This window comes from Varanus komodoensis, unplaced genomic scaffold, assembly GCF_004798865.1.
Source record: "Varanus komodoensis strain SLA01 unplaced genomic scaffold, ASM479886v1 scaffold40, whole genome shotgun sequence".
In the NCBI taxonomy this organism is placed as follows: domain Eukaryota; kingdom Metazoa; phylum Chordata; class Lepidosauria; order Squamata; family Varanidae; genus Varanus; species Varanus komodoensis.
In genome coordinates, this window is record NW_025335942.1 from 5,705,222 (window position 1) to 5,717,919 (window position 12,698).

The 12,698-nt window shown below is 50.5% G+C and overlaps 1 protein-coding gene across 1 annotated transcript in view; it reads left to right on the forward strand.

Annotated features, from left to right (window-relative positions):
- The first annotated feature begins 1,326 nt into the window (after positions 1-1,326).
- Positions 1,327-12,698, forward strand: part of UBE2QL1 (ubiquitin conjugating enzyme E2 Q family like 1) — a 29,084-nt gene continuing 17,712 nt past the window's right edge. Inside the window, exon 1 of the mRNA XM_044442909.1 lies at positions 1,327-1,710. Coding sequence (XP_044298844.1) covers positions 1,357-1,710 — 354 coding nt within the window. The 5' untranslated portion in view covers positions 1,327-1,356. The remainder of the gene's footprint in view (positions 1,711-12,698) is intronic.

The following is a 12,698-nucleotide window of genomic DNA, read 5'->3' on the forward strand; positions in this document are numbered from 1 at the left end:
CAGCCTGCAAGGCGGCGGCGGCGGCGGCCGGGGCTCCCCGAAGCGCTCCCGTGCAGGCGGAGGCGGCGGGCCGCGGCGCGGGACTCGCCAGCGAAGGTCGCCCGGCCGCGGCGCGCCGAGGGGCGCTCTGATCGCCTTCCACCCGCCCCCCCCACCCCCCCGCTGCCGCCTGCTGCCTCTCCCGTGCGGGGATCGCTTCGGCCCGGACTAGCCCGTCCGCCGGCTCGCAGGCTGGAGAGGCGCGCTGCGGAACAAAGGGCAAGCGAGGAGAGGACGCGTCGCGCCGGGACGCGGCGAGCGCGCTGCGCCGGTGCGGGAGGCCGCCCGGCCGCGGAGCGCAGGGAGTCCCCGCGCGGGGAAGACGCAGCTGCGCCGGAGGGACCGGCTCCCGCCCGGCCGGTGCGCGCTGACGGCTGCGGCGGGCCTGCTGCGGCGCGGGCAGCGTGACTGCGCGGGGAGTGGGCGGCGGCGCGGCGCCCCCTCCTTCCTCTCCGGCGTGGGATTTAATGGCCCCGGCGGCGGGGCTCGGATGACTCCGGCGGAGGCGGCGCGGGCGCTGCGATGCCTCCAGCGGCGGCGGCGGCGAGGGCCACGCGGGCTGCGCTGAGAGGGGGCATGTGAGCCGCGGCGGCGGCGTTGGCGGCTGCGGCAGCGGAAGAGGCGTCGGGCGCGGACCCGCCGCTCCCCCCTCGTGTCTTGCCCTTCGCCAGCCGCCCCGGGAGGAAGGACGCGTGGCTGGCTCGGCTCGGCTCCGGGGGCGCCCGGGCGCTCCACAACTGCCTGCCCTGCACACACACACTCGCTCACTCACTCACACAGACGCGCGCACACTCACGCACCCGCGCGCGCGCGCGGCCACGCACACGCCCGTTCTGGCAACCCTCTGAGGCCGTGCGGAGGATGGCTACCCTGCTCCGGAAGATGGGGCTCATCCGGATCCACAACAGGGACACGGAGGACCCCAAGCACCACCACCACCACCATCACCGTCGCGGCAGCGCGCAGCAGGGCTCGTCCTTGCGGGGCAGGGGCAACCAGAAGAACAAGCCGGCGCTGCAGGGCACCCCGGCCAGCGGCTGCGGCAGCCCCAGCAAGGAGAGCTGCAGCGGCGGCAGCCCCGCGCGCGGCCAGCCCCGCAAGGCGCCGGAGCTGGCCAAGCAGCCGTCGCCGGGCCCCGACGGCGCGCGGGAGAAGGCGCAGCCGCCCGGCGGCGGCGGCGGCAGAGAGGCGGGCCCCGGCAAGGAGGCCCCGGCGGGCGGCGGCGGGGGGAGCCGCGGCGGCTCGGCGCTGGCCCCCTCGGCGCCGGTGCTGGCCGGCCGGCAGGCGCACTGCACGCAGGTGCGCACCCGGCGGCTGATGAAGGAGCTGCACGACGTGGCGCGCCTGAGCGACCGCTTCATCTCGGTGGAGCTGGTGGACGAGAGCCTCTTCGACTGGAACGTGAAGCTGCACCAGGTGGACAAGGACTCCGTGCTGTGGCAGGACATGAAGGAGACCAACACCGAGTACATCTTGCTCAACCTCACCTTCCCCGACAACTTCCCCTTCGCGCCGCCCTTCATGCGGGTGCTCAGCCCGCGCCTGGAGAACGGCTACGTCCTGGACGGCGGCGCCATCTGCATGGAGCTGCTCACGCCCCGCGGCTGGTCCAGCGCCTACACCGTGGAGGCCGTCATGCGCCAGTTCGCCGCCAGCCTGGTCAAGGGCCAGGTAGGGCTCGCCCGCGGGGGGGGGGGCTGGGCTGGAGGCTCCGCCGGAGGCGCCCCCGAGAGGGGCTGGGGCCCGAGGGCTTTCCCGGGGAAGGGGCTCTGCACGTGGGCAAAGGCACCCTTGCCTGCTGCTTCGTGCGCCTTAGGCTTCGCCTTACTCTGAGCCCGAGCAGGACTCGCAGGCTCGACTTAAATACCGGGCGTGGGGCTTTGCCGCTCTGCAGCTTGTACGAACCCAGCGGCCGCGGGGCAAGCGAGGGATGCCCGGCCCCGAAGGCTCTCCAGGGCCGTGAGCGTTCCAGGCGGGATCGGACCAAGATCACATCCTGACCCGGCCAGATCCGGAGCCCCTGCCTCTGTCCTAGGGCTTTTGCTGGGTTTAAAGGGATCTCCCGCTCCAAGGCCCCCGCTTTGAGCGGCTGAGTTGCATTACCCTAGAGGTGTCCTCCGGAATCCCCAGAGGCGGCGTCTCTTGGGTCGTGGAGATTTGCTCGCTGCAACATGGCCGAGAATTGTGGGGTGCCCCACTGCTTCATTGCTGCTTATAAAAATACTTCTGGAGTCCAAATAAGCCCCGCTCATCGCTGCAGAAGAGCTTTGGTCAAAATCAGGCGGTGGGTTGTTTTCTGCAGCCCGGAGGAGGACGGGCATTTATCTGCCATTGGCTTGCTTGGCCTTGGAGCTCCAGAGGTGGGAAAGAGTCGGCGTGCAATCCAATCTCTGGTGCAGAAGCGAGAGGAAGACAGTTGCACAATCTGTGGATTGTGGTTCCCACTCCGCTGCAATGTGCATGCAAAAAAAGGTTTATCAGCTTAGAAATGGCCTGAAGAAAGTGAGCAGAGCTTAATTATCCCCCTCTGTCTTTCTCAAACCACTAAAATAGAAGAGGGAGCTGGTGAAGCCAGACTTGCCTTCACAGAACAGTAATTCGCTCCTGCAAGATGTCATTTTGACCACTAATTGTGAGAGCTAAAAGAAAAAAAATTATGTGTTCGTGTGTGTTCTGCATTGGGCTGCCCTTGAAAATGGTCTGGAAACTTCGGTCGATACAGAATCGGGCAGCTCATCTCCTGATGGGAATGAGCAGCAGCGATCGGATCAGCCCTGGTTGCCAGTTGAAGTCCAGGTCCACTTTAAGGTGCTCCTGCTAGCAGATAAAACACTAAATGGCTTAGGGCCTGGATACCTAAAGGAGCATCTTCTCCCATGTACATCTATCTGGACCCTTAAATCATATACAGACGCCCATGAGCCTCCCCTAAGGAGGTAAAGAGGGTGGCTAAAAAGGGCAGGGCCTTCTCAGCTGTGGCACCCCATCTGTGGAATGGGGAGATATGCCTGACACCAACATTATATATATTCTGGCACCAGGTTAAGGTATTCTTATTTTCTCCCCATTTTTGTTTTTAAAATTATTATTATTTATATTTCTGTGCCACCCCAGCCAAAGCTCTCTGGGTGGCTCACAACGTTAAGTCACCCATCCAGGTTTCCGTCAGGCCTGACCACACTTAGCTTCTAAGGTTAGGCAGGATCAGGTACTTCAGGCTATATGGAAGCTATATTTTAATGGTTGATTGTGATTTTCTTGTTTTAAAACTGTTTGGTACAGGTGGAATGGTTATTATGTTATTGTGCGTTTTGTTATTGTTTTAAATGGATTGTTACTGATTTTTAAATTATATTTTGTAACCGTTCTGAGAGCTTGTCTAATTGAACTGTGTCAAAATACCTTAGATAAATAGATAAATGTATCCATGGAGAAACTCTGCATGAGTGACTAAGATGCCTAACTGGAGATGGTTAACCTCATTCGGGGAACGCTGTATTGACCTCGGAGACTCGGAGTGCGGCAGGATGCGTGTTGGTGCATGCTCAGGCGGCTCCATCCCAGGAACGCTCCGGCTCGGCTCGGCGTTTTCTATATCGTGATGCACATTGTGAGATGAAGCCTGTGGCTTGAAAGGAGAGCATCTAGCCCCACCTAGCTTGTGTGAAGATGCAGGAGGGAAGGAGAAAGAACAGGATATTCCATGTGTTTCGAATGTGTAAATTCGAATCCTTGCTGAAAGTCGGTAGCAGATTGGAACCTAAACCTGATAATTCTATAGATAAGCTCCTCCTCTTTCTCCTTGCTCATCCCTTTCTTAAAATGTTTCTGGAGTTCGCAGTGGGAAGGAAAGCAGAGCATGCCAATTATTCGTACACCCAACTTTTTTTTGAAGTTGCTACTGTGAAACCCATCCTAAGAATGGCTCAGTTCTTAATGAGCTTTGTGTTTTCTTCCTCTTCTGAAATAGACTGTGTGATCATAGATCAAAGCAAAATTGGTTATGCCTTAAATTAAACGTGACACCTCCTTTAGGATTAACTTATGTTTGCAGGTGAATTTAAACTATGGTGGATTGATTATAACACACGTGCGCAGATTGAAAGGTTTCTGCCCAGCATCTTTCTGCTTTCCAAGCAGCACTGTCACCAAGATGCAAACTTGCTTAGGTGCTTGCACACAGTCTAGGAAGAAGCTCCATTGCACAGACTCTGTTGTACTTAAGTGTCGTGTCTTTGCACACCAGCCCATTCATCCCAGAAGGGCTTGGACAAGAAAACTTTCTGCTAGCAGAGTCACGGGAGGGTTTGTAAAACTGTTAGATGTCACCTCCAACGACTCTGTTCCCCTAGTCACAAAATGGATCTTAATAAAGGGTTTATAGCGGTATGTAAATGGTCTATAACAACCAAGTGGATTTTCAAAAGTTTCAAATGTGGCAGGTTTTTCTCTTTTAACATAGCCTGTTAAATCCAGATATAGATGTGTTGAAGTAAAAATGGAATGAATGGCCTTCTGTTGAACATACATCTAGTGTTAGGTAAGGAGATGCCCAGCCTTCTGCTAGTCCTCCATCCCTCTTGGAGCCTTCCCAAATCCATTTCGGGGAGTCCTCCAGCCTGCTAGAGCAGGCACGAGGTGAAGTAGGGGGTACTGCAGATGGGAGGAGAATTCATTCTGCCAGAAGTGGGACAGACATCTGTTGATGGACCGACATCATCCAGTACAACTCCTTGTGCCCATTTGTGTTGGTTTGATTTGCAAAATCTGCATACAATTTGGGATGGTGCGAACTGGGGGCTTGCAGGGGGTTGGACCCGATGGCCTTCGTGGCCACTTCCAACTCTACTAATCTAGGATTCTATGACATTTACTCTTGTCAAAGTTTTAAGGATCGCCTAACTCAGTGAGCTCTGTGGGCTGATACCAGGGCAAAAACTTTATGTAAGAGTATAGAATTCCATTGTGGAATCGGTTGCATTGTTGCACTGCTCCAACAAAGGAAGTTTTTCCAGAATCTGCCCTCCTGTAACAGGAGCCCATTATTCTGTGTTCTGCACTCTGGGATGACAAAGAAGAGTTTTTGACCCTCTTTCATGTGATAGGTACTTGAAAAGCGATAGCATATCTCCTCTGAGATATGACTTCGCTTCTCAAGGCTAAACGCACCCAGTTCTTCCCCTCTCTCCTCATAAGGCTGTGTTTCCAGTTCCCTGCTCATCTTTTGTGCCTGCAGCTGGAGTACTGTGTTCAGTTTTGGGCCCCTCGTACAGGAAGGATACAGCCAGGCTAGAGTCAGTGCAGCATAGGGCCACAAGGACGGTGGCTGGATTGCAGGGGATGCCTTATGAAGTGAGACTGAGGGAGCTGGGTCTCTTCAGCCTGGAGAAGAGGAGACTCCGAGGGGACCTGTTGGCGACATATAGGTACCTGAGGGGGTGTCACACGGAGGTGGGTAGAGACCTGTTCTCCCCTGCGGAGGAAGGCAGGACGTGCTCCAATGGAGCAAAGCTCAGGGAACCCAGATTCAGTTTGGATGCCAGGAAGCACTTCCTGACGGTCAGGACCCCGAGGGTGTGGAATGGGCTTCCATGGGAGGTGCTGGAAGCCCCATCGGTGCGGGTGTTCAAGGATAGGCTGGACATGCACATGGTGGGCATGTCATAAGTGGAGCGGGCTGGAGCCGGGGGTCAGACTAGATGCCCCGGGAGGCCCCTTCTGACTCGCTCTGTTTCCATGTTTCTGTGTTTTTCAGCATCTTTCTTCCACCGCGATGCCCAGAGCTGGCCACGGTTTTTAAGATGAAGCCAAACCACTGCTAAGTAGAGGAGAACTGGGACTTGATGTGATTTGGAAATGGTACTTCCATTAGTAGTCACCACATTGTTTTCAAAGTGGGTGCAGACCGACTGCTTTACGAACTGCCCCAGAATTTTTGGGGGACTGACACCAGACTGTAGGTCTGTAGGTTCCAGGGTCCTCCTTTTTCTTATTTTTAAAGACAGGGACTGAATTAGCCCTTCTCCAGGCATCTGGCACTTCACCTGCCTTCCAGTAGTTCTGGGCATTCACCAGACCCTGGAGATTAGAACTCGTCCAAAGTAATGAGGTGGTCCCTTATATCCTGCCTGTTTCCTACAAAGGACTCAAGGCAGCTTACATCCTCCTCCTCCTCCATCTTCTCCCCACAACAACCACCCTGTGAAGTAGGCTGGGCTGAGAGTCTGTGCCTGGCCCAGAGTCACCCAGCTGGCTCCATGGCTGAGCGGGGACTCGAACCCAGGTCGCCCGAGTCCCAGTCCCGTGCTCTAACCACTGCACCACACTGGCTTGAGCTTGTACTTCACCTTGCTGGGGAAGCCATAGGCTCTCTCCCGGGGGAAGGCTGCCCCAAAGCAGCGATGGGGCATTTCTGCCTTTTCTTTGTCCTCCTTTAGCATCTTGCGGAACAACCATTTCTTTCCCTTGCTTTTTCTACTTGCTTTTTGTAAGCTATCCTGAGATGCAATAGTGAAGGGCAGCATATCAGTGTTTTAAATAAATAAATAAATACTGCGCACGTATCCCAAGAAGCCTTTTTTGTTGCTCTCAGCATCGTTCGCTTGTAGTTGTCGTAGCAGTGATGATACCTCCAGCTCATGCTCAGCTCTAGCCTTCCTGACGCTTCCCCTGGAGTGCCATCTACCTGCCAGTGTTCCTTCGCTTCCCGAATGCCCCTTTTTATTTTCAGATCCTCTCACTCAAGTCACTTTCCATGGGACATTCTTTCCATTGTTCTGAGCCTATTAAACAGGGCTTTCCTTAAAATCCCAGGCACCCATATGCTTACACTCAGCATTTGCTTCCTTTGGAGTCAAGCATTCAAATCTCCCAGTCGGTTTCTCCCAGAGTTCCCATGATGGCCACTTCATCCACTAGGTCACCTCTGTTGCTTGGAATCCAGTCAAGGATAGCCAGCCTTCTGGATGCTATAGGAAATACCAGCAACGCCAAGTCAGGAATTTCTTGGAGGTGTGTGTGGCAGAATTGGACTCTCAACAGATCTGGAGGGATTTTAAGTCCCCCATTCCTTCTAGAAACACTTGCATTTGCTTTTCAGAAGGTTCATCTTCATTTTCTCTTTGACTGGGTGGTTGGCGTGGACTCCAACCACCATGTTCCTTTTATTCTTTGCACCATTTATTTTAAGCCAGGATATGGGACTACTAAACTCATCCTCCTGTATTTCTGAACTGAAATCTGTATCTTTGACATAGAGTGCAACTCCGCCTATTTCCATTCTTCTTGAACAAAATACATCTTTCAGTCGCTGAATTCCAGTCATGGGACTCCTCCCAGCCAATGTGTTACAACCATCAAGTCATATCATGAGCAGGACGCACAGAGTTGAATTGTTATTTATTTATATATGCCACTTATTTTAATACAATTATATTTTAACAAAATAACATACAATAATAACTCTTCACATGTATAACAGTTCACTCAGTGAGCTGCATGATTTACTTCTGATTAATATTCCTAAGACACAGTAATTTGACAGATATAATGAACATCTATTAATAAGCAAAGTATTGTGCACATTTTTCTAAAATAAAAGCAACTAAATAACATAAATAAATAAAAAGGATGCCCTCACCCATAGTTGCCTTTTTTAATTTAGTTGTAAACTAACATCGTTTAATTATTAGATTAACTAGCTGGAATGCATATTTTTTAAGGAAAATTTCCCCTCCCCCAGTGATTAATACATCACAAAATAGTCTAATTTACATTACTGATTTCAATCAAAGATGTGATTGGTACTTCATGCTTCTTCTAGACAATGAGACATATTACTTTAATTAAAAAAAAAATCTACCTTAACCTGCTTTAAGTGTTGGAAGGCTTTTCTAAGTTTATTGTCTGCTGAAACACAATCAAAGTTATTAAGCAGTTTTCAGTGGAAAAATATTCCTTTCCTGATAATGCATACACAAAATGACAAACTTTCACAGATGTCAGAGTCATTGATGTGGCATTTTATGGGCGAGAAACAAAACAAACTGTATTATTTCCATTTTCCTTGTTTTTCCATAAAGCCCCTAAGAAAACAATCATCCAGCTATTATAGACAGTTTCAGCAAAATCAGTAATTTGTGCTGTTCATTAGCATGATTTATGTCATTCAAATACTATCAGTTTCCAAACAAATCTGCCAACATGTGAGATATTTCATAAAGTAAAAAAATCATTATATGTCTTGTAAGAATCTGTCCATTTTGTGAGTAAAAGTTCAGGAAACTGTTTGCACATTTAATTAGCAATTATATTGCTTCATGTTTCAGGGCTCGATTGGGCGATCACTTTTGCATTCATTATGTACGTGAGTAATTAATCTCATGTCAGGCCCAATGCGAGTAATTGTATATGTTCATGTTTATTACATTCTTGCAATTTTTTTAAAAAAGCAGGCTTTTACCTACTTGCTTTATGGGATTCAACAGACAAAGCATCAGTGCCTTAAAGACCAGTTAGCTTTAACTAGCTTGTGACTTTTATCTCACACTGCTTATTTTAATCAAACTGTGCTCTGTTCTATTCTTCCCAAAGAGCTCAAGTTCTAACAAACACCCGGGATTTGAGAAAACAGGTATCAGTGCAAAAGAGGTTTAGCTAACAGGTTCATGATGTGCAAACCGTAATGGGTTCTTTTTTCTCTTCCGGTGTGGTGTATTCCATTCCTTAGCAGAGGCATCTGTTTCACATGTATATAAATAAGAAATGAGATGAATACACTCTGTGAAACCAGTTTAAATTATTCTAATGCTCCTACCCTCAGTAACAGTCCAGTACACACCTTTTTAAGAGCTACAAATCACAATTTAAACTTTCTTGAACAGGTTCTACTTCTTCAGAAATATAGTACTTGTTATGACTGCATTATAAACATCCCTTTATTAGGTAGAGGGTCTTTTAAATGGCTTTCCTGAAGATACTTTCTACTAGGAAAGGGACCGCTCCCTGAATACAGTGGGACTTACTTCTGAGTAAGTACATAGGTTTGACTGCAAATTTGCTAATTGTTCACAATGCAGTGTTTCCTTGGGACCACTAACCTTGGTTTGTAATTCCTGTATTTAGTAGGAAAGATGCCCGTCTTTATGCTGTCAGAGTGGAAAGAGTAAATTACCACCAACCGTTTCGTAATGGTTTTGTTCTAATTTAAAGAATGCAGGGTAATTGGAAAGAGAAAACAGGAGGCCGTGTTAATAGCGCAGGGTTGTTCATGGCTCCTGATTATCTGAGTAACTATTATCTAGCAGTCAGATCCCGCACTGTGTAATATGAGTTGCATTATATAACCTTGATGATGCGGTTGCGTAAGCCTAGCTGTACAGAAGCTTTCACTGCCAGGCGCACTTGAGAATCCTGATTGCATTTGCAGAGCTACTGGCTGGCCTTTCTCAACGGTTAGTTGGAGGGAGCCGCTGCACGAAAGGAACCTCTTTGGCTCTGCCAGGCGTGGGGCGAAAGGATAGTCGCGGATTTGGTGCCAGCCTGAAAAGCAGGCGTTGGGTGCATCGTCCGTTCGACTCACCTCCGCCGGGTTTCACAGGCCAGGCTGATGCGGTGTGGTTCTTTTTAAGACGTGGCTTCGGCAGTTGGGAGGTACAACAATGAAATACACCAGCAAGCAAGCCAGTTAGGAAGAGACTGAGGATTCACCCCATCTAGCAGCTCAGAGTCAGTGGCCAGCCAGGCTGAAAGCAGCGGCCCTAAATCATGACTCGCTGCCATGAGTTCTCATCAGCCCTGAAATATGCAGCCACGAGGTCGAATTAGGCCACTGCTCCCCCCGTGTGGGTCAGTGGAGAGCCAGGCAGATCTAGGCACTGGGAATACACACGGGAAGCTGGTTTGCACCAAGCAGGATCTTTGGCCCATCCAGTCCTCTGCACTCTGCACTGATTTCTTTCTGGGGTGTCGGACAAGCTTTTTTCTCAGCCCTCCCCCAAGATGGCAAGATTGAAACTGACAGCTGTCACATACAAACCATGTGCTCCGCCACATAGCGAGGCCCCTGGGGGAACCTAGTGCCCCCCACTTTTGCAAGCCCCCCCTTCCAAACCTGCAAACCTCTCTCACCCAAAAGAGGTTCACCTGGTGCCGTCCTTGTATTCTGTTCAGCACCAGACACAGACTTACCTCTTTAAAAGATGTTGTAATATTTACCAGATGGCTCTATGGCTTTTTGATTGAATTAATTTATTGGAATTTATATTCATGCTAATTTATAGGTTATGGGTTTATTGTTTTAGTGCGAATTTTATTTTTGTTAAGGTTTTTTTTAAATATTGTGAGCCACCTAGAGATGCCAGGCAGCATAGGAATATTCTAGATAGATAAATGAATGAACAAATAAAACTGGAGCAGCTCCCTAGTGAAGGGGAGAGGGGGTCCACGCTGCCCAAGGCATGGCGTCTCGCACTGGAAACTGCCCATCCCAGTGTTTCCACTCCCCAGGGTGATCGCAACTTGGGCCCCATGGCAGCACTTTGGGATTTGGGATCATCCCCCCCAAGAAAAACGTGAGGAAATGTTTTTCCTGCGGGAAATGAGGGTGCTTCCCAGAGCACATTTCTGCATGATTTTGGGTTGGGCAGCTCTTGTACCCTGCGGTTGTTCCCACTCAGAAAAGGGGAGCAGCCCAGGGCCCCTGATCGCCCCCAGACCCCTGCTGCTGGGGTGCCTAAGCCACTTCACCCCCTGCTCCCCGGGTCCTGCAAAGACAACTTTGCAAAGCACAGCAGTGCTCATGTTGGGCAGGTGCACCTGCTCGTTGGTCCCGCATCACCCCACAAGCCTGGTGGGGCCCATCTGGGCGGGGTAGACCCCCATTGCAGCCACCCCAGCTGCCGCTGTGGCACTTCCGTGGGTGCCGCGAAGGGCAGAGCAGCAAGTGGAGCGCCTGCGTCCATATATGCCCTCCCGTCCCTTGAGATCGGCAGCAGATGCCCTTCTCCGGGAGCTCTCCGTGAATGATATTAGCAGGGTGAGCACCTGGAGGAGGGCCTTCTCTGTGGTGGCACCCCACTTATGGAATGCGCTCCCCAGAGAGGTCCGCCTGGCGCCGTCCTTATTTGTTTTTCGGTGCCAGGCTAAGACCTTTTTATTTAAAACTTATTTTAATTATTAATTTATTATGTATTTTTAGGATTTTATATTTTATGCTGAGATGTTACCAAGCTTTTAATTAATTGGACTGTTATTTATATATTTTAATTATGTTGTAAGCTTTGTTGCGATGGCTTTGTTGCGATGGGGGTGGCATAGAAATGTTTTAAATAAATAAATAAAAGTGTGCAGTGCTTCGGGGTATAAACCCTAGAAGAAAGTCCAGGTGCGGGGGATGTTTTATAAGGCAACAAACTTCATGGAAGCCTGGAGAGAAGTCTAGTATGCACAGCCCTCTTAGCCCAGGGAAAGCTTATTAACAGGGATCAAAGGGATCAAAAAGGGAAAAGCACCCACACTGGCCGGGATACACCAGCTACTTCAAGACACAGGGAAAGCAGTGCAGAGCTGTCTTACCCACCCTGTCTCTTGTCTGGTGTCACTTATTCACCCTCACTTTTGGTTAGCACCCGGCTCTGGTCAGTTGGAGGGAGGAAGACAACGCTTCTTCCAGATCACAAGTGGCTTCTTATCCCCCCTCCCTCCCAGCCAGTTGGTGTGGCTTCCCCAGAAACTCCCTTGCTAGCCCACCGCCCATCTCATGAAGAGGATGCCATCCATCCGGCTAAAATGCATCGAGGCCAAATCAACTGCACCAGTATTGGCTTGGAGATCATATGGCCCAGGACAAACCTAAGAAGCAAGTGGCGAATTGCCTTGGCCTTCACAAACCCTCCCAAGACAAGAGGACTTAGGAAGGGGAAAACTTTCCCTTTAACCCTCTGCAGCCTTGAAAACTGGATACCCCCACAATAAATACATCTTATGGCCAAGTTACATATTTTTGTTTGAAATTTGGCAATTCCATGTTTGGCTTACCTAAAAATTCTCAGATGGATGCTGCCCGGATCTGGCGATTTCTTGATAGAGCCCAAAACTTCCAAGTCTTGTCTCTGCTGTTTGAGATTTCCTTCAGGTTTCCTTCCTGAATGTTACATTTTAGTCCTGTGTACCTACCACATGGGACTGCAGGTGGCGCAGTGGTTTAAACTGCTGTGCTGCTGGGCTGGTTGATAGAAAGGTCGCCGGTTTGAATCTGCACAACAGGGTGAGTTCCTGTTGCTCCGTCCCAGCTCCTGCCCACCTTGCAGTTCGAAAGCATGCAAATGCAAGTAGATGAAAAGGTACCACTTGGGTGGGCAGGTAACAGCGTTCTGTGCACTTCGGTGTATAGTCATGCCAGCCACACGACCATGGAGACTGTCTGCGGACAAATGCTGGCTCCCTCGGCTGGGAAATGGAGATGAGCACCGCCCCCTGGAGCCAGGCATGACTGGACTTAATGTCAAGGGAAAACCTTTACCTTTACCTACTGTATAACTTCCACACTGGAGACAAATGCAAATAATTTGCTCGGTTGTTCTGTAGTCTCCTTATTCCTTTGTTTAACATTCTTGTTGTTCAACCACCTCTCTAGCAAGTTTCCTGCTTCTGATACATCC